The sequence below is a fragment of the Podarcis cretensis genome (assembly GCF_951804945.1).
Source record: "Podarcis cretensis genome assembly, chromosome: 11".
Classification (NCBI taxonomy): domain Eukaryota; kingdom Metazoa; phylum Chordata; class Lepidosauria; order Squamata; family Lacertidae; genus Podarcis; species Podarcis cretensis.
Genome location: NC_137180.1, coordinates 48,018,122 through 48,046,029, shown reverse-complemented (window position 1 = coordinate 48,046,029; position 27,908 = coordinate 48,018,122). Strand labels below are relative to the sequence as shown.

The 27,908-nt window shown below is 43.1% G+C and overlaps 1 protein-coding gene across 2 annotated transcripts in view; it reads left to right on the top strand.

Moving 5' to 3' along the window:
- Positions 1 to 27,908, top strand: part of EGFLAM (EGF like, fibronectin type III and laminin G domains) — a 112,445-nt gene that overhangs the window by 23,469 nt on the left and 61,068 nt on the right. Inside the window, exons 2-7 of one of the 2 annotated variants that reach the window (XM_079994757.1) lie at positions 10,881 to 10,990; positions 12,937 to 13,020; positions 16,560 to 16,586; positions 18,886 to 19,003; positions 19,664 to 19,799; positions 27,513 to 27,679. In XM_079994757.1, coding sequence (XP_079850883.1) covers positions 10,881 to 10,990; positions 12,937 to 13,020; positions 16,560 to 16,586; positions 18,886 to 19,003; positions 19,664 to 19,799; positions 27,513 to 27,679 — 642 coding nt within the window. Of the gene's footprint in view, positions 1 to 10,880; positions 10,991 to 11,788; positions 12,029 to 12,936; positions 13,021 to 16,559; positions 16,587 to 18,885; positions 19,004 to 19,663; positions 19,800 to 27,512; positions 27,680 to 27,908 lie in introns of those variants that run through there. The other variant, XM_079994758.1, reaches the window with a different exon arrangement.

Here is a 27,908-nt window from a genome sequence, read left to right as displayed (position 1 = left end):
AGTAGTAGTAGTAATGATGATAGTAAAATTTATTTATACCCTATCCATCTGGCTGGGTTTCCCCAGCTACTCTGGGTGGCTTCCAACAAAATATTAAAAATACAATAAAACATCAGACATTAAAAACTTCCCTAAACAGGGCTGCCTTCAGATGTCTTCTAAAAGTCAGATAGTTTATTTTCTTGACATCTGATGGGAGGGCATTCCACAGGGTGGGTGCCACTACCAAAAAGGTCTTGTGCCTGGTTCCCTGCAACCTCACTACTCACAGTGAGGGAACTGCCAGAAGGCCCTCGGAACTGGACCTCAGTGTCCGGGCTGAACAATGGGGGGTGGAGACGCTCCTTCAGGTATACTGGTAGGCTTCTTGTGTTACGCCACACACCCAAAGCAGCCATTTTGTATCATGGACCATCTGTCTAACTTGGCATAAGGCGCCTTCCTATATTCCTGCTGGTACTACAAAGAGTAGACATTCTTCCAAGGGGAAAAAAAGCTCAGCTTATCATAGAATCATAGAGTTGGAAAGGACCGTAAGGGTCATTTAGTCCAGCCCCCTGCAATGCAGGAATCGTTTGCCCAACGTGGGGCTTGAACCCACAACCTTGAGATCCAGAGCTCTACCAATTGAGCTAGCCAAAAAACTACAACAACAAAACACCTAGACAAACTTGTGGAAACTGCAAACTTTACATATCTCATGAAGATACACAACTTCTGAAATGAATTTCAAGTTTTAATTATACCCTATGCTGTTTGAACAAGAAAAATAGGCACTTAAAATTGCTAGCACCTGTTTGTGTGAAATCTCCTGCTACCTAATGTGCATTAGGAACATTAGGGAATTCTGTAGATTGGTGAATATTTTCTCAAAATAGAAGAGGCACTGCGAGTGTACACAGTGTGTTGTTTTCAAATTCACGAGACGATGGCATGCCAAAAACATTAGTCTAAGTATCTTTTGGAAAAAAAACAGAGCTAGCTTCAACCTCCCAAAACACATTGGAGATGTTCTTAGAACTTACACAGCTAAATATGATCATTAACGGGAAAAGGTTACAAGTATAGCAGAACTCTGAACTTTACTACTGCAACTAGAGATAATTTCAAGCCATGGAGTTTAGATATTTCAAGAGATTCTCTGTTGCTGGTTGACTGACCAAACCCAAAGAGACCCACTAACCCAAACTCACTCATGGTTCCTCATCATCCTAGGAAATATGAAAAGTGAGGTGTCGCAGAGTTCTGTCTGGGTCTTGTTGTTCAACATCTTTATAAATGACTTGGATAAAGATATTAAGGAGATGCTCATCCAATTTGCAGATGACACCAAACCGGGAGGGGTAGCTAATGTCACTGTAGACAGAGTTAGGATTCAAGATGACCTTAACAGGTTGGAGAACTGGACCACAGCTAATGAAATAAATTTCAATAGGGAAAAATGTCACATTCTACTCTTAGGCAGGAAGAACCAGCTGCACAAATCGAAGATGGGGGACACCTGACTTGGCAGTAGTACATGTGAAAAGGATCTGGGGGCTTAGTAGACCACAAGCTTTGCATGAGTCCACTGTGTAATGCAGCAGCAAAAAAAAAGCTAATGCTATTCTAGGCTGCACCATCAGAAGTATAGTATTCAAGATCAAGAAAAGTCATAATACTGCTCTATTCTGTCTTGGTCAGACCACACTTGAAGTACTGTGTCCAGGTGCCACAATTTAAGAAGGATATCGACAAGCTGGAAAGTGTGTAGAAGAGGGCTACCAAAATGGTGAAGGGTCTGGAAGCCAGGCATTATGAGGAACGGTTGAGGGAGTTGGGTATGTTTAGCCTGGACAAGAGGATACCAAGAAGTGATATGATAGCCATCTTCAAATACCTAAAGGGAAGATGGAGCAAGCTTGTTAGATCCTGCTCCAAACCAATGGATTCAAGTTACAAGAAAGGAGATTCCATCTGAACATCAGGTAGAACTTTATGATGGTAATTGCTGTTCAACAGTGGAATGGACTCCCATGGGAGGTTGTGGACTCTGCTTCATTGAAGGTTTTCAAGCAGAGGTTGGATGACCATCTGTCATGGATGCTTTAGTTGAGATTCCTGCATTGCGGGGGGTTGGACTTGATGCTCTTTGGGGTTGCTTCCAACTCTGTGATTCTTGGAATTTGAAGGTTTGATGCAGCTTCATTTGTTAAGCACTCAACCTTCCTACCTCAACCATGAAAACTAGTCACTGTCTGGATTTAACATGGAGATTGCCCAGCCTTACAACATTTCAAGTCTTCCATTAAACAGGCTTTCAAATTATAACAATATGATTAAAGGGGATGGCAGTCATGTAAAAGGTTAAAGCATGTGCTGCCTGTTTTCAAATTGCTTATTTCCTAGCTAAGAATGGAATTATGCAATCATGTTTTTTAAGTTGGTCTATTACAGCTGTCTGGCTGCCATCAACATGCTTTGCAGCAGCAGCAGTGTCTGAGAAATCTTTGGGATTTTCTTCTTACTCATTACATCTGAGCTGTGGTCATTCAAAGACACGCAGGAGAAGAGAACATTTCACATCCCCTGCTCCATTTTGGATTTCTGGACCTTAATTTCTGCCCCACCCCGCTATTTTGCCTTGGAATCTCCATCTTTGTTTCTTTAACCCAGCCGGATGTGTTTTTACTTTCACATTTTATTGAAATGCTTTCGTCTCCTCTCCATCTCCCTTCCCTCTTTACTTCTATTTTCTACTCTCCATCTCCCTTCCCTCTTTACTTCTATTTTCTACTGTTATTGTTGAAAACTGCTGTGCTGCAGCAGAAGGGTGAGGTGGAAGTTTAACAAGCACAATAAATAAACAAATAAACTACCGTAAATAAACTGCTGTACTAAATAAACTGTTGTACTAAACTTACCCACTGCCAGAAGTGTTGTAATACTGGTATACTAGGTCCAGTCGTGACCGACTCTGGGGTTGCGGCACTCATCTCGCTTTATTGGCCAAGAGAGCCGGCGTACAGCTTCCGGGTCATGTGGCCAGCATGACTAAGCCACTTCTGGCGAATCAGAGCAGTGCACGGAAACACCTTTTACCTTCCCGCAAGAGCAGTACCTATTTATCTACTTGCACTTTGACGTGCTTTCAAATTGCTAGGTTGCCAGGAGCAGGGACCAAACAAGGGGAGCTCACCCCGTCGCGGGGATTCGAACCACCGACCTTCTGGTCATCAAGTCCTAGGCTCTGTGGTTTAACCCACAGCGCCACCCGTGTCCCGCTATACACACCTCATTAATCAAGAATATTCTTGAGAATATTCTCCAAAAGATTATTCTCAGGAATTTAACATCACTACCCATGGGGAGTCTCAAGGGCCAGACAGAGAAGCATGGGGAATCACATTTGTCTTTGGAGTGTGAGGTTTCCAACCTCTAAATTGAAGACACCCCCCCCCCCCGGCCCCATTGGCCTGTGAACAAATTTGGGAAAGTTTGATAAAGCTCGTACTACATTGATAGCTCAGATTAAGAACTTAATTCATTCTGGAGGTCCGTTCTTAACCTGAAACTGTTCTTAACCTGAAGCACCACTTTAGCTAATGGGGCCTCCTGCTGCTGCCATGCTACTGGAACACGATTTCTGTTCTCATCCTGAAGCAAAATTCTTAACCTGAGGTAATATTTCTGGGTTAGAGGAGTCTGCAACCTGAAGCGTCTGTAACCTGAAGCATATGTAACCCGAGGTACCACTGTACATTTGAGACTGGCACAGCAATCATGTTTCTCCTTAATCCTTTGCTGCAGCTCACTTCCATCCCTCTAAGCTCCCTTCCCACAAATTCTCCCATAGCAGTAAACAATCAGATAAATTATTTAAAAGTCCCAAATGTCATCTCTCTGCTTGCTTTCCCTCCCCATCTCCGAACATCTTGTTGCTGATCAATACCGGTGAGTATTTGTATGGTGTTAAGTTTTGTGTTTAGCTGAAGATCAAATGTTTGTGGAAATGACAAGAGCAAACCTGATGGAAGCCTCATCTCACGTTTTCCAAAGTGACCTTTAAGATAACTTCATTTCACCTGGCATTTTTGTTAGAATTGGTTGAAAAGCCCTCTCTTTGCAGCTTTCCACCTCTGTCACAACAGATAAGGTCGGCAATATCATTAGCTTGCAGAAAATAAAAGTGGTGTTTGTGTACCTATAAAGACCTTTTGCCAAGAAAATTGTTATCTAAGAGGTCTCTATAGAATGTGCTTTTGGTTCTGAGATCATATTCTTTGATCACTTTTAAGTCCTTTTAAAGAAATGTAAGCCCTTTATTTTGGTTTCACTTCCTATTAAATATAAACCTCCCATTCTATGGATTAATACTGAAATATTTAAAGAACAGAGAAGAGTAGCCTTGACTCTTTAGTTACTTGGTCTCCATATATCAAGATGCTCATGCTCTAAGATCAGCATATGAGGTGATGGTCAATATGAGGAAGGTCGGGTAATAGGGCCTTTTCAGTGGTGGCTCCTTGCATGTGGAATTCTCCCTGAAGTGCATCTGGCTCCACCTCTTTATAGTTTTAGGCAGCTATGCTCCTGCTCCTGGAAGGCATTTGAAGGCAAAGAGACCTGACTGCCCCTGCTGTTCTCAATAATTGTTCTTTACTGACGTGTTATATGTTTTTAAGGATTGTGACTTTTCTATAATCTGTTTTCCTGCTGTAAACTGCCCTTATGCAAATGGCAGAATATATATTATGTAATTACATAAAAATCGTAAATGAGGGGTGGGAAATCTCAGGGCTTGGCACCAAAGGTGGCCCTCCAAACTTCTTTATCTGGCCCTCAGGACTCACCCCAGGCACCTACTCTCACTGCCCTTGGGATGATAAATTTTTTGGCCCAGTATACCTGAAGGAGTGTCTCCACCCCCATTGTTCAGCCCGGACACTGAGGTCCAGCTCCGAGGGCCTTCTGGCGGATCCCTCCCTGCAAGAAGTGAAGCTACAGGGAACCAGGCAGAGGGCCTTCTCGGTGGTGGCGCCCGCCCTGTGGAATGCCCTCCCATCACATGTCAAGGAAATAAACTACTGTATCTGACTTTTAGAAGACATCTGAAGGCAGCCCTGTTTTGAGATGTTGTTAATGTTTGATCTTTTATTGTGTTTTTAATATCCTGTTGGAAGCCGCCCAGAATGGCAAGCCAGCCAGATGGGCAGGGAATAAATAATAAAAATACTATTATCATTTATAGGAGGTTAGAACATCCAACCAGAGCCACACATGAAGTCTTGCAATATGTCAACAGGTTAAGTGTTTGTTTGCATATGCTATATCAGGATACTAGCTTATGGCGAAATTGTCACTATGCAATTACCAGGTGAAGACTTTGAATTTGTGTTTCATAAACAAAGCTAACATCTGCCAGCCCTGCCCAATATTTGCAGTTGACATCCATTCATTGTTCCTAATGTACTGATGCAATAGAAGATTTCACACCCCAAAAATTACGCACTGGAAATTTTTCCACTTTACATCACTGGGCAGGGCTTCTGTTGGTTGCTGTATTATTAAACTTGATGGAACAATGGTCTTAATTGGTATAAGGCAGCTTCCTCTGTATTGGAACATTAGCTTCCAGTATTTTAACTTGGTATTAAAGGTAAAGGTAAAGGGACCCCTGACCATTAGGTCCAGTCGTGGCCGACTCTGGGGTTGCGGCACTCATCTCGCTTTATTGGCCGAGGGAGCCGGCGTACAGCTTCTGGGTCATGTGGCCAGCATGACTAAGCCGCTTCTGGCAAACCAGAGCAGCTCACGGAAACGGCGTTTACCTTCCTGCTGGAGCAGTACCTATTTATCTACTTGCACTTTGATGTGCTTTCGATTTTCACCCACCAAATGCACAAGGACATTTCTCCTAACCCTGCCATGCTGTTCCTATGCTGTTGAAAGAAGAGGCTGTTGATAGTACTGTTGTAAATAGCACCATCTGTATTTTCAGATTGGTCCAAGAGAAATAAATTTTAAAATAAAGTATGTAAAACATGCCTGTACCTGTGACCTACTAGTCACCTGTGGCGAGTAAGAATTGTGCCCTGGCAATCAGGCAGAGAACCGTTTGTGTATCGGAAAACAGCTATGAAATAATGGGGATTAGTTTGAGGTCTGATCAATTTAATTCATTGCTGAAGTTATTTTGATGAGAACTGTCTATGTGCTGGATAGATTCCCTGCCTTAATTTTTTTTTTAATTATTAGCTGCTAAAATTGGACTAATCCGGCACAGCAGTAATTCCAGCAATCGTGGAGGGGCCAAAATGGTCAAATTGATAGATGAGGTTTACCAAAGAAGCAGATCTAATCTCTTGCTGAACCGAGAGAACATTGGACTCATTCATTTTATACCAGAAGCACACATTGGATTGGATACCTGTTCCCTGATCCCACTTGTTCTGTGAAGGGAAATAGGTGTACACACACATCTGTGCAGGGGTGGAAAGTCTGAATAGAGCCTGCACAGGTAGGCTAAGCTCCTGCAATCGACCTGAAAGGTGAGGGTGGAACACCCATTAAAAAGCCACCCAGATTTACTCCAAGGATTTCAGATGCTATATGCATGCTATATACCATGCATAGGTCTATCAAATGGGTGAGCAGGACAGGCTAATAATAATAATAATAATAATAATAATAATAATAATAATAATGCTCTCTCTCTATATATGTATACACACACAATAATAATTTTATTAATAATAATTGATATACAGCTTAATACCATGTCTTAGTTCCTAAGCAGTGTACAATATGGATAGAGCACACATCATAAAAGCAGTTCTAATGAACTGTAACATCGTAAAAAGATTCCAGTGTGATGGGCAGGATCATCCAATCCAACCTATGATTATATAAAGATCGGAATCTCTCTTGATAATATAAATCTTTTTGATTGATTTTTTAAAAAAGAATTAGTATCTATTCTCCTTTTACTCACCTAATATAAACATGTGTGTTGACTAGCAATGGTTTTAATGGGCTACTAATGTTTGAGCATTTTATTTCCAAGACAGGAAAATAAATAAATGTGCAGGTAGATGGAACTTGTGATATGAACAGCTTTAAGCTTTCTTCTAGCCGGAAAATAACTGGACAAGCTCTACTGATTCTTTACTAGCTGAGGATGTGTGTGTGTGTTGCATAATCTCTCCCTCACCCCCAATATTCATTCTTTCTTTGATGGTCTTGCCAAGGATAACCAGCAATTAACCAGGAAGGTCTGTTAGCTTCAGCAACAAAGGGGTCCTATGATAAAAATCATAAAAGATCCATGGCAATGATGAAATGAACACCCATGGCAAACCTTTCAGACCGAAAAAAAGCTGAAACACTGGGCAAGCTGCTCCTATGATTGCAGTTGATGTGCATCAGGGATAGCCAACCTGGTGCCCTCCTGATGTTAAGATTACAGCTCCCATAGCCACTGACCATTGGATAAGTTGGCAGCAGCTGATGGGATCTGGAGTTCAACAAAATCTGAAGGGCATATGTTGGTTAAGCCTGATGTACAGGGTAGAGTGGCTACATTCTGGAAACATGATGGGATATGTGGATGTCTGAGTTTGAACAATCTATCTCTCTTCCCAGGGATCGGTAGCTCTGTTAGTGTTGTAGCTCTGTGAAAGGAATAGGAGCCTCCTAACATCTCTCAGTAAGGGTGGCGCTGTGGGTTAAACCAGAGAGCCTAGGGCTTGCTGATCAGAAGGTCGACGGTTCGAACCCCCGCAACGGGGTGAGCTCCCATTGCTCGGTCCCTGCTCCTGCCAACCTAGCAGTTTGAAAGCACGTCAAAGTGCAAGTAGATAAATGGGTACCGCTCCGGCAGGAAGGTAAACGTCATTTCCGTGCACTGCTCTGGTTCACCAGAAGCGGCTTAGTCATGCTGGCCACATGATCCGGAAGCTGTACGCCGGTTCCTTCAGCCAATAAAGCGAGATGAGTGCCGCAACCCCAGAGTCATCCGCAACTGGACCTAATGGTCAGGGGTCCCTTTGCCTTTACCTAGCATCTCTCAGTATCCTTGACAAACTGCAGCTTGGAGGAAGCTGTGGCTGTTTAAAGCGGTATCATAGGGCTTTAAAGGTATGGTGTGAACATGGTCTTTGGCTGTGTACAGATTACCGGCTTGAAATGCAGTGAGGTCGCTTTTCCACGGTGAATTTCAAGTTAAATTTGCTTGTCACCGTGTGCATCGGAGTGGTATTCAGTGCAGCCTGAACGAGGATATCATGCTCAAGTCAGATTGGACTGCATCGAAACAGCATTTCACCAGAGACTACAGGATAGCTCTGTGTCCCTGGGTAACGCCATGTGTTCACAGATTCAAAAACAAACAGTGGGAGCGGAGGACTGGTGCCACAGTAACTGGTAATGTGTACACAGCTTTAGGATTACTAGGAAAGTGGCAACTCTGCACCATATGGTTCTAAAACGAGAGCTGAGCATTTTAGAATTCTGAGTACAGTTAACAGAATAACTCAAATATGGCTCGAGGATATTGGATGGATTCGGTTCATATGATCACTTTGCATCCACTGTGAGATAATTATTACTCAATCAAATCTCAAAACTTCATGTAAGCTAAATAGATATCACAGCAAGTGTGTTATGTCTTTAGGCTTCTGTGCGTAAGAAAAGGTAATACATATCTACCCACTGAGTGAGTCCAATATGGTGCTTGGGCAAGGACGATTATTAAATGTAGGGGCCAGATTGAGACTACCAGCCCAGCTGTCCAAGACGCATGTGTCAGAGCTGCCTCCAGGTCCCAGCTCACAGAGGACCAACGCTAGGCTGTAGTTCTGTACAAAAGTCTTTATTGAGGTTCAGTTTCCATTTTAAAGCCGCAGCGCGCAGCTCTACGTCTCAACCCTAGACCGGCGAAGTCCCGTCTGAGTCTCCGCCCCTTCCACACCAGTTTAAGACTCTCGCCTTGCTCCACCTCTTCCTAAGTTCCTTTCTCCTCTGGGCCCTCCTGCCCGCTAGGGTTTCATCCTTCCTGGACTCCTCTGACGCTGACCCTGATGATTCTTCCCCCTCCTTCCGGCGGGCTTTAGGACCTGGTTCCCTATCCGGGCTACCTTCTGTGCCGCTCGCCTGTACATTTGAACTTGGCGTGCGCGCCCAGCCTGCAACTTTCCTCTTGACCGTTCCCTCGCTCTCCGATGGAGGCGTGGCCACCCCTGACTCCTCTTCTCTCGCTGGTGGTGAATATGTGGGCTCTGATACCTGGGACTCCTCCCCCCCACTACGCTCTGGTGGGGAAGCTGGTCCTGATTTCCAACTGCTGCTCTGGGAGTCCCCGCTGGCCCCTTGTTTCTGGGGTGTCCCCCTTGGGTCCCCCCTTGCCCTGCCCATCGGCGCCCCCTTCTGTGAATCTTCCGATTCGCTGGAGAGGCTCATGGAATCTCTCGGGCTGCTGTCATCTTCTCCTACGCTGCCCTCGGATTGCTCCCCCTCGCTCTCCATCTCCTCTCCTCCCTGCGCTCCCGCTGAGTCCCTGACAGCATGGTTCTGCTCTGCTTGTCTTTTTCCATTGACACGTCCCACATGGTGGTTTGGGGTGTGAACGAAAATAAATCCCAGTTCAGGGTATTGTCTACTGCACCTCTTGGGTAAGCTGTTAAAATCTGAAACTTCCAGTGTAAAGAAGCAGCACCACTGTACAAGTCTAGGAACACATGAAGCAGCCTTATGCTGAGTCTCAGACTATTGGTCCATCTAGTTCAGTATTGTCTACATGGAGTGGCAAGGTCTCTCTGGAGTTTAAGATAGGACATTCCCAGCCCCTTCCTGGAGAAGCTTTGGACCTTTTGGACCTGGGACCTTCTACATGCAGAGCAGATGGTCTACCACCAAGCTTTGACCTAGTTTGAAAGCTGCTGCTCTACCCCTGAGCTACAGTCCAGTCTATCCCATTCAGTTTAGTGGTCCTCCAAGGTAGGTTTAAGTATGCAGGCTGCCATATCTGCAGCTCCACAGCTTGCAACACGAAGGATGGAGTGGGGTGGTTCTTCTTGGGTTGTTGTTGGTTTTTTTTGGCTACAGTAGCTCTCTGACTAGGGGACACGGGTGGCTCTGTGGGTTAAACCACAGAGCCTAGGACTTGCTGATCAGAAGGTCGGCGGTTCAAATCCCCGCGACAGAGTGAGCTCCCATTTCTCGGTCCCAGCTCCTGCCAACCTAGCAGTTCGAAAGCATGTCAAAGTGCAAGTAGATAAATAGGTACCACTCTGGTGGGAAGGTAAACGGTGTTTCCATGCGCTGCTCTGGTTCGCCGGAAGCGATTTAGTCATGCTGGCCACATGACCTGGAAGCTGTACGCTGGCTCCCTCGGGCCAATAAAGCGAGATGAGCGCCGCAACCCCAGAGTCGGTCATGACTGGACCTAATGGTCAGGGGTCCCTTTACCTTTACCTAGCTCTCTGACTGGTGCAACAACAGGCCTAGATAAGGCTCCTTGCTGACACTTGCCAGAACCCAGCAACTTTAACCTCTCACAACCCCCCAAATGCCCCATTTGGGTGGTTTACACTAGTTTTCACCCATCCACAGTTTGGGCAGGTGCATCAAGGAGTTCCAGGGTGGCAAAGGCCTTACACTGGCACAGCAGGGCAAGGCTGGATGGAGCAGTATTGCCACCTTGTCGAAATGCCCCCCAGTCCAGCAATTCTGGGGTCTGAGCTGCTCTGCCCACATCTTAATTTTTTTTCCGGGAGGGCTTTCCTAAAAATAGAGGAGATTCAGCTGCCTGCCCCCCCCCGCCGTGCACTTTTTGTCCTCAGTATACAAACAATATTTTTATACCCTACAGCTTCTTGTGCTTTGCTATTTCTTTGCCACAGATAGGCTGGGGCCACCTCTGGATATAACCCTGGATTCGCTGAACTGCACGGCATTTAGTATACAATGGAGAATGCCTCGGCAGCATGCAAGTTCCATCACCGGGTATACTGTGAGTACCTTTCTATTTTGGCTATGCAAGGAGGTATTCCTGTGTCTCCAGGGCTCCAGGGCTGGATTTTGGTTTGATGAGGCCCTAAGCTACTGAAGGTAATGGGGCCCTTTCTATGCCCAGCTGTCCTTTGTCAACAACAAATTGTCACTGTTTTTTGTGTTGAATATATGCTACATGGTAATTTATGGACCTAATAGGTATCTAAAGCCATTTGCACATAACAAAATATGTACATCATAGGAGCCTACACAACACAAAACACTGTTCCTGTATGTAGGCTTTATTTTATTTGTTTTTTATCTTATATTTTGGAAAAGTACATTTGGTTTTTTGCCCTTTAAATTTTGGGGGGACCCCCAAGAGAGTGGGGCCCTAAGCTATAGCTTGTTTAGCTTATACGTAAATGCGGCACTGAGTGTCTCAATAGCTCATGGTGTCATGTTTATGTGACTACAGAATTTGAATTCCCAGTGATACACATTCAGGGAGGAATTCGGCGTCATGCTCTTGTGACCATTCTTTGGCACAAGTTGCATATACTTTGAACCCTGAGCTTGTTGTGGATGTGCAGCCAGCTTTTTTTAGCTGAATGAGCCCAGGAGCAACCCCTTCTTCTCTTTCCAGTAAAAGCTGGCTGTGCCGAGTTCTGATTGGCTGGACCTTGTGACCAATCAGAATACCTCTTCTGTGCAGACTGCAGATTGGCTGGCTCTCAGAGGAATCACAAAAGTGCTTTCCTAACCAGAGCAATGTTTCCAGTTTGGCCAGTGATCAAGGACAGTAGGAACTGTATTCCAACAACATCTGGAAGGCTGCAGGCTCTCCACCCCTGATTTAAACTGTTAAAGGAAAAAGAGTCCTGTTCCTTGCAGAATTTGGTACTCCAATTGAAGAACTGACTCTGTGCATACTTTTAAATAATTATGATATCATGGGCACAATGTTATTCCTAAAGCGCTCTCCAATAAATAAGAAACAAGACAAACCCTGACCTCCAGGCTTGCAGTAAACATAGGGAAAGGACACACAGGAAAGGTCATGCCTGATTTTGTGTAGGGCTGCCACCTGCAGTTCTGCCTAAGATACTGTCACTTTAAAATCTGCAGGGCTAAGAAAAAGCCCAGCAGGTCTGGGTTTCTTTGCTGCTGTATATGCAGCCGAAGTCTTTGGTGGTCCAGCTGTCCAAACTCTCCTGGGCATGTTTAAGCTGGGTTGGATTTCAAGCAGATGGGATGTAGCACACAGCAGGCAGCATTAATCTGAAAATCTAAGGGCAGGGGAATCCAAAACTACCATACGTTTTGCCTTTCAAAGGATTATGGTGCAGTAGCCTAGTAAAGGGTGTGAGAACCCTGATCTTGTTTTGTTAAGTATGGTTTGGTTTCCTGTTCGCTTTCGTATTTTATCTGTCTAATAGTTCTTACAGAGCCAGGCAACCACACTCCACAGTATCTTTAGGCTTAGGTATCCCCCTTTCCCCTCTGACCCTTTCAAAACTAGCACCTCCCCTATATTTTGATGAAATGAGAGAGTTAACACTTCGCTCTCCCAACTGCAAGTTTTCCTCCGTAAAGGGCCCTCCAGGATCACAATTTGGCTTGAAAAAATGTTGCTGTGATATAAACCCAAATCAGTGTTATTTTTTTAGAAAAACAATGTTGGAGCTCACCTGCTCTCTTAGAATCTGGCAACCTAAAAGCAACACACTCCTCCACTCCTTTTGCGCCAAGAAGAGTATCCCACCACAATTGGACATGTGTGTGTGTGTGTGTGTGTGTGTGTGTAGAGGTACTCCGCCTGTCAGAGCCAATAAAAGGCTCCTTTCAAGCCTAATTGCCTTGGGGGTAAAAGCTGAGTTGAACGTCGATATTGCTTATACTCGCAATGCTTCATTTCACTGCCATTCTTACTAGTTTACCTAACCTAACCAATATATTTTAAAGGTCTATTACACCGAGTTCAAGGCAGATAAACCAATTAAACAGCAGTCCCATGATGTGCCTCTTAGCCTGGACATGCTCAGTATGGTGAGTATTTGATATTAAGCATATACAAATGCTTGGGGGTTCTTGTAGGTCAGTTTAACTGATCAATGGAATTTTTTCAACACATGGGCTCTGCTTAGATCAATAAAGTCTGGAGCAGTGTTTCTCAAACTTGGGTCCCCAGCAGTTTCTGGACTACAACACCCATCATCCCTAGCCAGCAGGACCAGTAGTGAGGGATGATGGGAGTTGTAGTCCAAAACACCTGGAACAACGCCATTTTGTTCCCATAGACTTGAGTATCATGGCTAAATGACAGCTTTCCATTTGCTCTGGAAGGTCAGACCATGGCCTGGCTCACCCATCACATTAAACCATAGTTTAAAATAAACTATGCAGCATGCTAGTGCATTCTTTTGAAAAGTTCCTGCTCCTCCACTCCTGCTGCTACCGCTCCACAAGGAAACAAACCAATGTTTGGCCCTGCTGCGATATCAAAAACTTCTGGAGGGAGAGAGGGGAACCTGCCCTGTTGTATATCGGGGGGGGGGGGGGCTGTGTGGAGAGAGTCTCCTTCTTTAAATTCCTGGGAGTTTATCTTAGTGAGGACCTCACTTGGAAAATCTACATAACTCAGGTGGTCAGAAAGGCCCAACAGAGACTCCATTTCCTCAGGATCTTGCAAAAGAATAATGTTAAACAACTGATAAACTCCTTTTACCGGTCTGCAATAGAAAGTGTCCTTTCATATTGTATAACAGTGTGGTATGCTGGCCTTACAGCCATGGACAGAAAGTCTCTACAGAGGGTGGTGAATACAGCACATGATATCATGGGGCAGGAGATATAGAAGTATAATCAGCCGTACCAACAGGCTAAAAAATAGCTTCTATCCGTGGGCTGTTAGGCTGTTGAACGAAAAATAACAGCGAAATTGACTTGCGAGGTGGTGTGTTGTTTGATAAGACATTGAGGGTTTGGGGGGGAGCTCGTTTAATTTCATTGTACACAGGTTGTACAATGACAATAAAGGTATTTATTATCATCATCATCATCATCATCATCATCATCATCATTAGGTCCTGGTTTGTTTCTCTCTAAACAAACCAAGAGGTAGTAACCAAGGTTTCTTCTTGGCTTAGTACTCTTGCTTTTTTCAGGGAAATGAAATCACAAGCCCAGCTATGTCACAGCAAGAGAGATATCTCCGTGACACTATGCAGCAGGGCTGCATAGGGAACTTTTAAACAGCATACACAAGCACTCCACTTGTTCACTTAAACCATGGTTTAATGTGCCAGGTAAAGTGGGCTTGTTTGCCACTCTAGCCTGTTTCTGTCTCTGTGACAGTACCTGCAAAGTTAGGGTGACCAAGTGCAAAACAGGGTGCCTGCATCTTTTAATAGGTGTGCAAAACAGCATATTCTAGCTCTCATGACAAGCAATACTTGCTGAATTTCCCTTATCATGCACAACTCTCAAAGGTACTGGTGTCTTGTCCTTTTTTGCAGCTGACCACCCTATTCAATGTAGAGTTGCCATCTGCATCTACTCCACTCTTATGACATTTGTTGTTGCATAATATGGAGAAATCCAACAAGTTTCTCTCTCTGCATCCCTCTGTTTTGGGAGGAGCTGCACCTACTGCATCTCTCGGTGCCATGCAACTGTTAAAAAGCCCCAGCAGACTTGACATTACTAGACATAATTGTGTGTTCTATAAGAAAACTAATGTCTGACTTTACTATTATCTTCCATTTTTGTTTTTTTCTATTCTCTCTCTCTCTCTCTCTCTCTCTCTCTCTCTCACACACACACACACACACACACACACAGACAGTATAGTTTCAGAAATTGTAATCTGGGGAACATGGCTTTCTAAATTAAAAACATGTGGTAGCCTTGTTACAAATTGACTTTAAGTATGGCATTTTAATTAAAGAGACATCTGCATGTGTGTGGAAAAATATACGAGTAAGTGAACAGCTCTGTTGGTCCTTCCCAGTGAACTGTGCCATGTGGGACCGATCAGAGCTCTTCCGTGCACAAAGTCTTTCTATTATATTATATATTATATATTATATTATATATATAATATTATATATTATATTATATTATATTATATTGTATTGTTTTAATTAGTGTTTTCATAGTTGTTCTGATTTTGTGTGGAGTGCCCTACCTGGGTGGATGGAGCTGCCAAGTAATTTTCGTTGTCCCCGAGAGGGGGCAATGACAATAAAGATTATTATCTTATTATTAGATTATTATCTTAGGGTGTGCTCAGGCCCATTTTTATGCAGCAGGAATGGAAAAGTAAGTGGGTGAACAAAAGCAAGCTATGAACTGCAATCCTGCTTGCTTTGTGTGCTAACAGGACTTGATCCTTGTGGGTGGAATTTTAAAATAGCAGACACCGATGCTCCTGTTTGCTAGTGTATAATTCCTGTCTTATAAGTTTATTATTTGAAGAGAAATTCTCATACCCCTAAAAGTAGTGAGGCCTTTAAAAGAGGATTAGACAAATTCATTCAGGGTAAGTTTGTGTTCTGCCTCAGCTGTCAGAGGCAGTATATATCCCTGAATAACAGTTGCTGAGAACCACAAGTGAGAAGAAGAAGTAGAGGAGTTTGGATTTGATATCCCGCTTTATCACTACCCGAAGGAGTCTCAAAGTCTCCTTTCCCTTCCTCCCCCACAATAAACACTCTGTGAGCTGAGTGAGGCTGAGAGACTTCAGAGAAGTGTGACTAGCCCAAGGTCACCCAGCAGCTGCATGTGGAGGAGCGGGGAAGTGAACCCAGTTCACCAGATTACGAGTCTACCACTCTTAACCACTACACCAGTTGTGTTGTTGCAGTTAGGTATTGTTTTGGGGCTTCCCATAGGCATCTGGTTGGCCACACTGAGAACAGGATTCCGGGCTAGATGCCTTATTCTTAGAGACACCAAGCCTTGCGTGAGCATATGTTGCAAAATGGCAAGTGATGGAAATACCCCAGGGAAGACCAGGCCCCAAATTTCTGCATTTCCGTCTCTTGGCACCTTCTTTTCTTTGCATTGTGTTTTCTTGTGTCTTTTTCGGCATCCTTGCTCCCTTCTCAGGGTCCCACTTCAGAAGGAAAGGGGGTTTGCTTCACTCTTTTCTGCTGCCTCCTCTTGTTCTGACCTAGGGTTGCCAGCTGGTTGGCTCCTGTGCATTTGCTATGCAGAAATCAGTGGCTGACACTTCAGTGGCGTGGAGTTAAATATTGCCACTTGCCTGGAAGTTTGATTCAGCTCACATTTAAAAGTGAGCTTATCTAATATTCACTTTCAGGAACCATTCGTGAGCCATCCTTCAGTGTTCATTCTTTTCTTACTTTTGAGATACAGTTCTCCAGCCAAGTAATGTGTACAAAAACACAATTTCTAGGGTAAATGTAAATGTATATGTTTTTTGAAAATAGCATATAACATGTATTATATTAGGGAATACTGCTTTGCAAAAACATGCGTATTGCAGCCAATATGTTTAATCCGATATGTTTATTTAATTATGGCACTTCATTAAGAAGTTCTTTTTCTTTTCCTTCTACCAGGGTCAAATGGATGGGCAAGCCATTTTTGTAAGTATTATATTTCCGGAGATTATTTTTTTGCATTTCTGGGCAAAGTGGCCAATTTCCACTTACCTTTTCCAAACCCAGGCACAGCATTCATGCCCAGTATTCTCCATTCTGGTAAATGACTAGATAGAAATGCCTCTGTTGTTCTTCCTCCTTCCTCCCTCAAGAGAGATGGATGGTTGTTGCTGGTGGAAAAAACAAGGGGTCTCAGTAGCCAGAACATGTGTGCCTGAGAACTTGGACCGTGGAGTCCAAATCCCGACTTTAGTAGAGAAAGCCATTTTCTTTTCTCTCCATCCCTCATTGACCTGGGGGTGAAAATGAAGAAGCCATGGCAAGGTCTTCATGTGAATCTTTCTGACAAATGCAAAGAGAGAGAGTTAAAAGAAGGGGGGTGGAGAGAAGAACACAATGAGATTTGGCAGACAAATCATTAGTTTTCTGCACCTGGAAATAGAATTTCAAGCTGTTCTGAAGTTTTATGCAATTTTCCATGTACTGTGAGTAAGATTTTAGGTATCTGCAAACAAGAGGAAGAGCACTGACAAAGTTTGCAGAAATGATTCTGATGTGTCATAACTGAATTTTCCAAGTGCTCTTACTTCAAGTCATTTTAGCCATCAATATGCATCCGTTAGACTAGTCCTAGACTGTGATTTACCACTGACAGAGACTGGGACACAGGGACTCTCCATGGCAAGTAGGGGCAGAATGCCTATGACATTCACCTCAGATTTAGCAGTGCTGAGCTCTGTTATCCAAAGGACAGACTAAAACGTACAACCTGGGTTCTGTTTGGTAAAAATGTCAGCACATCTGTTTCCATTGTGTCCTTGTGGGCGTCAGTGAAGTTAGAATTTCTCTTCGCACTGCTGTGGGTTTAAAATTAAACTAGATCGTGCACTCAGTTGCCTTTGATGCTGTAGGAGGATGTGGCGTAACTTTGCTTTTGACAGCAAACCTCTGTCAGTGGCAAATTTACTTCCAGCACAGACGTCGGAACTGTGCTGAGAGATGGGTGTAGGTCAAACAGATACGACTCCCTCAGGAGAATTTTTCAGGGGAAATGCTTGACCTTACTTGTAGTTGTTTACACACTCAAAAAGAAAAGAAAAGGCACCCTCTAATTGGAACCCAGAACTGGATGAAGTGCTGATCATGGGATTGCTACCAACAACACCAGTCCTGTGTTGAATTTCTCTTTCCTTCCTTAACCTAGTATCCTCCTGATGTTTTCGATTACAACTCTCATAATTCCTGGCTGGGGCTTATGGGAGTTGTAGTTGAAAACAGCAAGAAGGTGCCAGATTTGGGAAGGTTGCACTAGCCATCACATAGTTAAGGAAATAATAATAACAATTTATTATTTATACCCCACCCATCTGGCTGGGTTTCCCCAGCCCCTCTGGGCGGCTCCCAACAGAGTATTAAAAACACGATAAAAGATCAGACATTAAAAACTTCCCTAAACAGGGCTGTCTTCAGGTGTCTTCTGAAAGCCCGGTAGTTGTTCATTTCCTTGATGGGAGGGCGTTCACAAGGTGGGCGCCACTACTGAGAAGGCCCTCTGCCTGAAATCTAGGATGTGACCTCATCATACACATTTTGGCACTCTGGTCTATATTTTTGGCTGCTGCTTGCATTGGGAAGAGACCTGCAGAAACTCACAATGTGATGATATCATGTCTTGCATTTCCTTTACTACCCATTATGGGGAGAAGGCGAGGACATAAAGGACTTGGGGATGGTGATCCAAAGGACTGCCTTCCTCCACATGAGCCTTCTTGAACTTTATTTAAGTCCTACTTCCAGGCCCACTGCCATTTGAGAGAGGCCTTCTTGGTTGTGGCCCTTTACATTTTGGAATACCCTCTCCTGAGAAGTTGAGATTTTTAAAAAAAGCTTTGCCTAGACATTTCCTCAAGTCAGATAGTTACAATTTTTATTGCTGTTTTAGCCTGGGTTTATTCTTGGTTGGTGCTGCTCCTGTACTTTAATGTTGTTTTATAGTGGAAGACTTCTTATTGGATAGTTTTGTTCTTTTAAGTGTGGAAGTTTTAGTTGCTTAGTGTTATTCTTAACTGTGTGCTGCCTTGGTTGCTGAAGGGTGGCTTAAACATCCCCTTAATAAGAAAATGAACAAATTCAGCCTGAAGTTGCCATTTCTAGCAGAAAGAGGATTTGTCTAACTCTGCTGGACCACACAAGATTTTACTTATAATCAAACAGTTATTTGTATTTTTTAAAAAATACATATATACATATATATATATTTCTCCCCAATTTATATTTCAAACAGGAAGTTGTCATTGGAGATTTGAAGCCGGGCACTTTCCACCGTGTAAGTGTAGGAGCTTACGGCTGGGCAGGAAAAGGCAGACCCAGCATGCCCAGAAATGTAACGACTTTATCGCAAGGTAAAAGCTGTGCGAATAGCTTGCTATTGTGGATGCCGGTTGGGGCAGAGATAATCCCAGGCATTGTGTTTTGCTGGCAGGCGAATGCATGCTGACAACGAGAGGGTACAGCGTGCAAATTGCGGATGGGGATGGAGGGGATGAAGATTTCAGAAGTACTGCTGGTGAGAGGGCAAGATGTAGATGTATTGGCAAAACAGCCAGGAGTGCTATTAAAGATTTAAAAGGAGAAATGCAGCCTGATGTGGTTTCTTGGCACCTTCGTAAACTTCCTTGAAATGTCTCCACAAGGGCATCGAAGCATTTGCTTTGCTTCATACAGTTTCTGGTCTGCAAGGCTGCCTCCTTGTCACAGCCAGGCACTTCGTTGACCTGGAGATGCCAGGAGTTGGACCTGGGACCTTTGGAATGAAAAAAATGCGCTCTCTCACTGTCCTGTGGCACTAACTACAGCCACTAGGTGTAGGGGAAAGAAAGTGGGTTGTAGGTACTGGAAGTAATAGTGAACTATGGAAGCCAACAAAAGATTCTGATGAGATGTCCAGTTCCTTTAAAAATATAGTTGTATAGATGTGTTTGCCACAGCAAGAAGTACTTTCTGGGATTCTCCAAAGTGACCGATGACATCCATATGGTATGATTGCTCTTCTTCTGTTTTAGATAAGTGCATGCCTCCAGATCCACCATACCAGCCTCAAGTGCTGGTCGTTTCTGACTCAGAAGTTGCTCTGTCGTGGAAACCAGGACCCAGTGAAGGAAGTTCCCCAATTCAGTACTACACAGTGGAATTCATAAGGTGATTTTGCTTACAGGATGCACATTTGCGTACACTCTTGGCTCACACGGGTTGAAATCTATTTCAGACTGGTATCCTTATTCTAGGTGGAAGTTGGTTCTCATTTATTCATTCATTCAAATGGCTGGGTCCCAAAGAAAGCTCCTTCCCTTCTTATGTCCTTTTGATGCTTTTCATGTGCTCCTCTTTGGACAGCGAGAGCATACAGAGGACATAATCAGAGTCCTGCTGGATCAGACCAAAGGCTCAACTAGTCCAGCCTTCTGGACTGACCAGCCACGGGCCTATGGTAAGCCCGCAAGCAAGACCAGAGGCATAGTGCCTCTGATAATGGAGGTAATTTGTAGCCATTGGGACCATCAGCCATTTCTGTTGCTCTCTACAACTCCTTTTCCTCTGGAGACTCCTGGAAACCTCAGCATCCTTCCAAAGCTTTGCAAAACTATGTTATTTCTCCTAGCTTTCAGTGGTTGTGAGTTTAGGGATATATAACTCCATGCTCTAGTTGTTTGAAATAGGTGTTTCATATTATTGCATTCACCTGTGAGCATCAGCAAGCTCACCTGTTTAGATGTCATGCTGGAAATGAGCAGGAAGTGGATTCATGGCCCCTTGGCTGCCAAATCTTCTGAGGTCTCAGTTGTCCTTGGCAGCCTTATGCCAGGCAGGTGAGTGGGAACTTAGAAAAGAGTGAATGGGTACATTTTGTTAAGTTCAATATACAGATGATTGCCTTGACACCTTGTTTATGCAAGTCAGTTAAGCAGGTGTGGTGCCATTTGGTGAACACAGATGGACAACAGCTGTGCTTTTCATGAATGTGATTTATTTTGTTAACCACCTTCAGGATAGCCATTTTATGTTTGTTTGCAAATCGTTGTCTGGGTCACGGTCATCTTGCATTTCCAGGAAAATGTGAAATGCTCAAAGCCATCATAATAACGTTTTGCTTAGAAATGCGACTTTCGCATTTCATTACATGATTTACCTGAATGCATATGGTGCTAAATACTAGTCAAGGCAGCTTGCCTTCTGCAAGACATATATTTGTGGTCACTGCTAGAGATGTTTCTTCTCCCGTTGTGATGATTGTTAAAGGTGTAATGGCCATTTGCTATGAAAAGTAAAAATCTGTTAGACCGATTCTGGAAGGTGTTTGGTGGAAAGGCACTCCTACGCACTTTCATTATATCTTACATGAGACTATCTTGTTTCTGACTCGTGTTCCTGGCTGCCACTGCAGATCACCTCCCAGTCTGAGCATCAATCAGCTATGTGAAACAGGGAACTCCCCCACATATACACCTGCATCCCATTGTATATCTATATTGTCTTGTTCCCTACCAAAGTGCTGGCTCTTATTGTGCATTTGACTATTAGATGGAAAAATATCCAAGGTTCAGACTTACATAGTAATTAGGTTACCTTGGACAAATTTCAGCTTTCTATCCATTTTGGAAATGTCCTAACCATTTTGCTATATCCATGAGCCATTCATGTTGAATACATCTATTTATATATCTCTCTATGTATTTCATTCTTGGTTTATTTGTGTAAGACAGTTGCCATCTTAAAGCAAGTTAAATATTCTCCATTTGAATTAAGATATTTTGTTCTGACTTGTTTTTATTTTTTAAAAATTATGTTTATTATGTGTACCACCCAGAACGCCAGTAAATCACTTCTAAATGCTTGTCCCCATTGTGTTCATAAGAGGAGCTTTGGTGCTTTTGCGCAGTTTTCTCTGCTATCAATTCAGATATATTCAAGTCAGCTTAAGACATTTTAGTTTTGCGAATGACTTTATCTAAGTGGTTTCCAAATTCACCCTGTGTGTATGTAACCCCATTCTGAAACTTGTGTTTTCCCATGACCCAAGGCTGCATCTTGTTTTGGAAGCCAAGAAACTGTAAATTAAACGTGTTTTACTGCACTGACATTATTCTCTTGTGCAACTCATGGCTTTTTGGTGGTCTGTAGGGATTAGACTGGATTTCATGTGGATCCTGTATCTTTGACCCCCCAAATTGTTACCCTACCATCCAGAAATTCATTGTGTGCTGTAACATTAAATCAGTTGTCCTGAAACCCCCCTTTTAAAAACACAATGCACATAATGGCTGAGACAAAAAGACAGTTAAGTAGCCATAGAATGGGACATGGACAGGATGTTGGGAGATGAAGGGTTGTGTGTGGGGTGTGTGGGTGGATGTGTGGGTGTGAGAGAGAGGTTCTGAAATTTTCTCTATTAGAATAAGGTCTGGAAACATTTGCATCTTCTGCAGTTTCATGTCCATTCTGAGGTACATATGAAACTCCTAAGCATGCAAGTGCTTCGTGTCCATTGATAGGGAGCATATGCAAACAGATCCTTATGTAGAGCTGCATGATTTGTAATTTATTTTTATTTCACAAGATTTATATACAGCTTGGTTGTAATGTAGACACAGGTTTGAGGATCGGGACATTCGCAAGGAAACCAAAATGCTTGTTTACAAAGCTATTGTACTTACTGTACGCTTGTGAAACACGAACCACTTCTAAATGCCATCTCCAGCTCCTCGAAAGATTCCATCAATGGTGTCTCCGAAAAAATGTACACATCGCTTGGGAAGACAGGTGAACTAATGCCAGTGTACTGGAAGAAGCAAAGATCACCAGTGTCGAAGTAATGATTCTTCAACATCAACTTCGTTGGACTGGTCATGATGTGTGGATACCTGACTATTGTCTTCCAAAGCTACTACTCTATTCCGAACTTAAAAATGGAAAGTGTAATGGTGGTGGTCAACAAAAGAGGTTTAAGGACTCTCTCAGTGCAAAAAAAAAAAAGTAGCATAAACACCGGTAACTGGGAAACACTGGCCTGCGAGCGCTCCAATTGGAGAACAGCCTTTACCAAAGGTGTCATGGGCTTTGAAGACGCTTGAACTCAGGACGAAAAGGAGAAATGTGCTAAGAGGAAGGCACACTTGGCAAACCCTCACCGTGATGAACTCCCACCCAGAAACGTATGACCCCACTGTGGAAGGACGTGTGGATCCAGAATTGGCCTCCACAGTCACTTACGGACTCACTTTTAAAACCATGTTTATGGAAGACAATTTTACCCAGCTACGAGTGATCGCCTAAGAAGACGTAGTAGACACATGTGCATTCATGACTGTGATAGCATATGTGCTTTTTTTGCTACATATGAATTTTAGATTTCTTTTATGTGTAGTGCAACCTTATACATGTCTACTGAAGCAACTCCTGTTGAACTTAATTGGACTTCTAGGTTTAGAACTGTACCCTAGTAAAGCAGCAGAGACAGGATATCATAATTAGGCTTTGGAAGTCTGGGATCACACCCTGTAAAGCCATGATTTTTTCCACTTTTGGTCTTTGTTCAGAAAATACTATACCCTACTGACTGTCTGGGTAGACAAATAAGACGAGGGCTAAAGTGTGCATATGTACTCTAAGCTATATGAAGATTGATGAAAACGAAAGGAAACTGTACAAGATGAGATGGATGCTGACATTGTTAGCATAATTTCCATCTTCCTTGCCCAGCTTTGGAGAAACAGGTCTAATAAAATATGGGAATATGTAATTTGTAACATTCTGTGAATTACACCATAGGCAGAGTATTTTTCATAGTTGTGAATTCACCGTTACTGACATTCAACTAATTACTAGGATTCATAGAAGTGCAAGAACAGGGCCCTCCCCAAACTGAGCTTGTTGGTTCAGCTAAGCGTAAGCCCTGCATTATGGACTTGAGAATTATATGTATCAGATTGCTAGCAGATGTTTTTACAGGGAAATTATTCTCCCACATTTCCAAAAGGAAGAATAAAGAAGTCTAAACATTGCACTTTTGCATCAGGGGAAAAAAAAGAACCTCTTTCCAAATTTTCAGTTGGACATTAATCAGAAGGAATGGTTGTAAAGGGAAAAAGCAGATGGTACGTGTAAGATAAAATGGTAGGAGATAAAATTCTCCTCCCAGATACACCTGCAGGTGTTTGGTATGTTGTAGTTCATATATTTGTAGTTGGCGCTTCAACACTGTTACAGAATTTCTATCAAGGCCATTTGAGAGCCAAAATTGTTCCTCAAAGCCTTCTGGATGATTTGTTCAGTGGGGCGTCTTAAGATGCTATATTATAGTATTTTGGCCTTAAAGCTTTATAGGCTGTTTGGTGCATATATATATATATATAGAGAGAGAGAGAGAGAGAGATATCAAACAGCAGCTTAAAATGGGGCTGCATGCACACATTTTATTCTAGAATCAAAGTAAACCACATACAGTGGTACCTTGGTTAACGAACTTAATCCGTTCCGGAAGTCTGTTCTTACACCAAAGCGTTCTTAAACCAAGGCATGCTTTCGCATAGCAGCAGGGGACTCAATTTAAAAATGGAACACGCTCAACAGGAAGCGGAACATGTTCTGCTTCCAAGACAAAGTTTACAAACCAAAACACCTACTTCCAGGTTTGCAGCGTTCTTAATCCAAGTTGTTCATAAGCTAAGCTGTTCTTAAACCAAGGTACCACTGTACTTGTATTTTCCATGTAGTCCGCAGACAATCTAAATCAACTGCATAGTTTTTGCCCCCCAAAAGCACCTTATGAGAAACTGGCTTCATTCCGAAAGCAGAAGCTGATGGGAGATTGATTTACATTTCTTCACAGTGTGCCCATTTGAGAACAGATGAAAAATGATATAGGTGTTCCCGGCAATGGGAGTTGTATCCACAGCAGCCCAGTGACATGGGTGGCCATATACCAAGATTGCCATCACCGCTTCCGCTTTGCATGTGCAAGGAAAAATAGGCATGCATAACCTAATCAAGGAGAGAGTGTTCAAACATGTATCAAGTAGCCAGGCCCACCCTTGTGGACAGCTGGATCTAGATTGGAATCAGCACATTGAGGATAAATGTGAATGATTCTGGATTGAGAAAAACTACATTTTTGTGTCCCCAACGGTTTAGTGTGTAAATGACCACAGATTGCCTTCAGTTATCTGTTTCCTTCCTGTCCCATGAGCAGTTGGCATTGTATGTAGAATGCCATTTTAAGAAGAAGCTGTATTAAAGAGTGGGGGGGGGGACCATCCACCTATAAAAACGAAGACTGCTGTTAAACAAATAAAAGTGAACAGATGCTCTTAATTAGTAGAAATGGTGGAGGCCCTCAGTTTGTATAAAAATTAAAAGTTGAGTGTTCAGGTAGGTGCACATCATTAGGCCATCTTTTTCTTCTTAGCATTGGGGAAGCAACATGTCTGGAGAACATTTATTTTCTTAGAACCGCCACAGAGGTTTAAGACAAGACAATATTTTAGAGGTGAGTCATCCTTCCTTGGGCTGTTGTGTAGAGGTTTTTCCTTTGGTCTCCTGTGACCAGAGAATTTGGTTTCTCCAGTTCACAGAGTACTGACCAAGCTGAAACAGAACAGTTCCAAATTAGGTCCACCCTTCTTGCTCAACTGAAATGACCCTCGAGGAGTGATACTGGCCGATAAAAGAATTTTGGCAGCCCTTGCTAGGCTCCAAATAAATAAGGAATACACAGCCTGCCTGCCTTGGACTGTTGTTTTCATTAGAATATTGCCAGAGTTGTTTGCAACTAGTTCTGCATATAAACAATAGTAGATCTGAACCTTGGAGGTTATTTCCTGCCATAAATATTACAAGGATATGGGGTGGACAGCAGCTTTATTTTCCCTTTAGATGTCATTTCAGTCCTTGTTATTTTCAAGCACTTCAACTGGAAAGACTTCAGTGGGATGATGTGGGGTGTTCTCCTGTTTGCCTCCCTGCCCCATAAAAGTGTGGGAGATGCCCCATAGAAGACAGTATAGCCCCTCCAGCATTGTAGCTGGGTTCCTGACGTGCCAGTCCTCCTTCATTTCTCCCATTAACATCTCCCAGCCGCTGCTGCTTTTTTGAATAAAATTTTATTAAAGCTTTTCCATGATACAATAAAAGAAAAGGAACTGATCTAAATGAAAACAAAAGCAAGGAGAGAAAGAGAAAATAAGCCACCAAAGGAAAATAAAAATATTCAAATCAAAAAGGAAAGTGAAGATCAGAAGAAAAACAAAAAGGGACTTCCAGTTTTCCATCTGTTTGTTACATAAAAGAAATGATTCAAAATATTCACTCTAGAACAGGGGTTGGCAAGGTTTACCTCGCTTGGGCTGGTTCACTCCTGCAAAGATCGCTCTGTGGGCTGGATCGTGTCTGTGCAGATGCGATTTCCAGCATTGCAGAAGCAAGTCCCCGCTCCGTGCTGCGCCAGTTTAGCGCAGCGCGCAGGGACTCACTGAGTGGGCGGCTCAGTTCGGGGGTGGCTTGTGGGCCATTTAAACGACCCCCATGGGCTGCAGGTTGCTGACCCCTGCTCTAGTATGACACCTAGTTGATCTGCTTTCTGTTAGGCAATATTTTCCCAGCCTTCAACCTAATTTGATTGATTTATTTTCCTTTTTGAACAAAAAGCCCAAGAGGGCTTCTCTAATTATTATTAACAAATGTCAGCAGTAATTTTCTCTAATCAATCAACTTTGTCTCCAATAACTTCAATCATTCCTCCAAGTCTTTCCATCTTTCTCTCTGCTGTGATCCTATATTAAAATAATGTTCCACCGTTCTTTACTTAGTATGTATTCATTAGTTCACACCCAGTTCTGTATGTTCCATTCCCATTTCTAATTACACCATTTCCCTGTGTGGTTTCTCTTCTGTTTCTTCCTGGGAATATCCCACATACTGTAGCCTGGTTGGCATTGTCCCATGGCAGGGCCTTCTTAGTGATGGCTCCCCATTAGTGGCATGCCCTCCTTGGTAAGGTGTGTGCACCCCTCTTTTGCACACTATTGACATTCAGGAGAAAGTTAAAAGCATTCCTGTTCACCCAGGCATGTGATGGATGAAAGAGACTCTTCCTGGCAACCTCAGCATTCTTAGTTCTAAGGTTATGTGGTTGTGAGCTGCACAACTTTGCAATGGCATCCCTTGGAGGTTGTTCTTAATCTTTTTGCCTCCATGGTAGGAATTTGTTCATTTTTAGAGTTCCCTTATTTTGACATTTCTCATTGAAATGAAGGGTCTGGGAGTTGAGAGAGGTCCCTCTCCTCTTTACAGAGCAGCTGGAGGCTGTTTCCAAGTCCCAAGGACCCTAATCCCCATGCTAGCTATCTTCCTTTCTTTGAGAAGAACAGACATTCACTGGCAAGTACAACATTTCTGTTCTGGTAGGCAGAATGGATCAAAGTATATTTCTGTAGCTACAGTCATAGCTAAATCAATACCGTACACGCCTGTATCATAAGTCACAGGGGATCATTTTTACATTTTGAACCTGGGTACAAAAAATATCCAATGATGTTTGATTTCAGTATTTCATATTTGGCATAGGTGGTATGCAGTATTTTACCATCATATTTGGTAGCTTATAGGAAATGTTCACTGTCTGGGTTTTTTCCTTTTTTGACATGGAATTGTTCGTGGGATTTAATGTGTGGTGTTTACTTAATATCAGAACATCCAGGAGACACCAGTATATTTACAGCAGTCAAATTTCATAGCTGTAATTCCAGTTAGAATGACAAGTTCGGTAAATCTCTTAACATTTGCAAATATTTGGCTTCAGCTGATTCAACTTGGCCGATTTGAATTACACCTTGTGTCTTCTTTGCTCATCCTAATCAGACCTGATCTCGACGCCAATTGGACAGTAATTAGAGAGCAGATCCAAATGGACTCCATGGTTCTGAAGGGTCTCACTCCAAACAACAAGTACCAGTTTGCAGTCCGAGCGGCAAATTCATATGGATCCAGCCTGCCTAGTACTCCCAGTGACGCTATCAGAATGTTCAGTGAGTAGAATATCCTTCTTTGATTGTTTGGCTCTTAAAATATTCACCGTGGCGGAGAACTCTCTTTAGCCACTGATGGTATTTTTTAAACACTCCCTTCTTCCCTGTTCCTTTGCTCCCTGAATCTGGCCTCGCCGACTACCTGGAGGTTAGCAGCTTCCAGAATTCTGTAAAAGTGAAGCCATGGGTGCAATTAAAGGAAGCCCCAGGCTAAAAAACAGTCTCACGC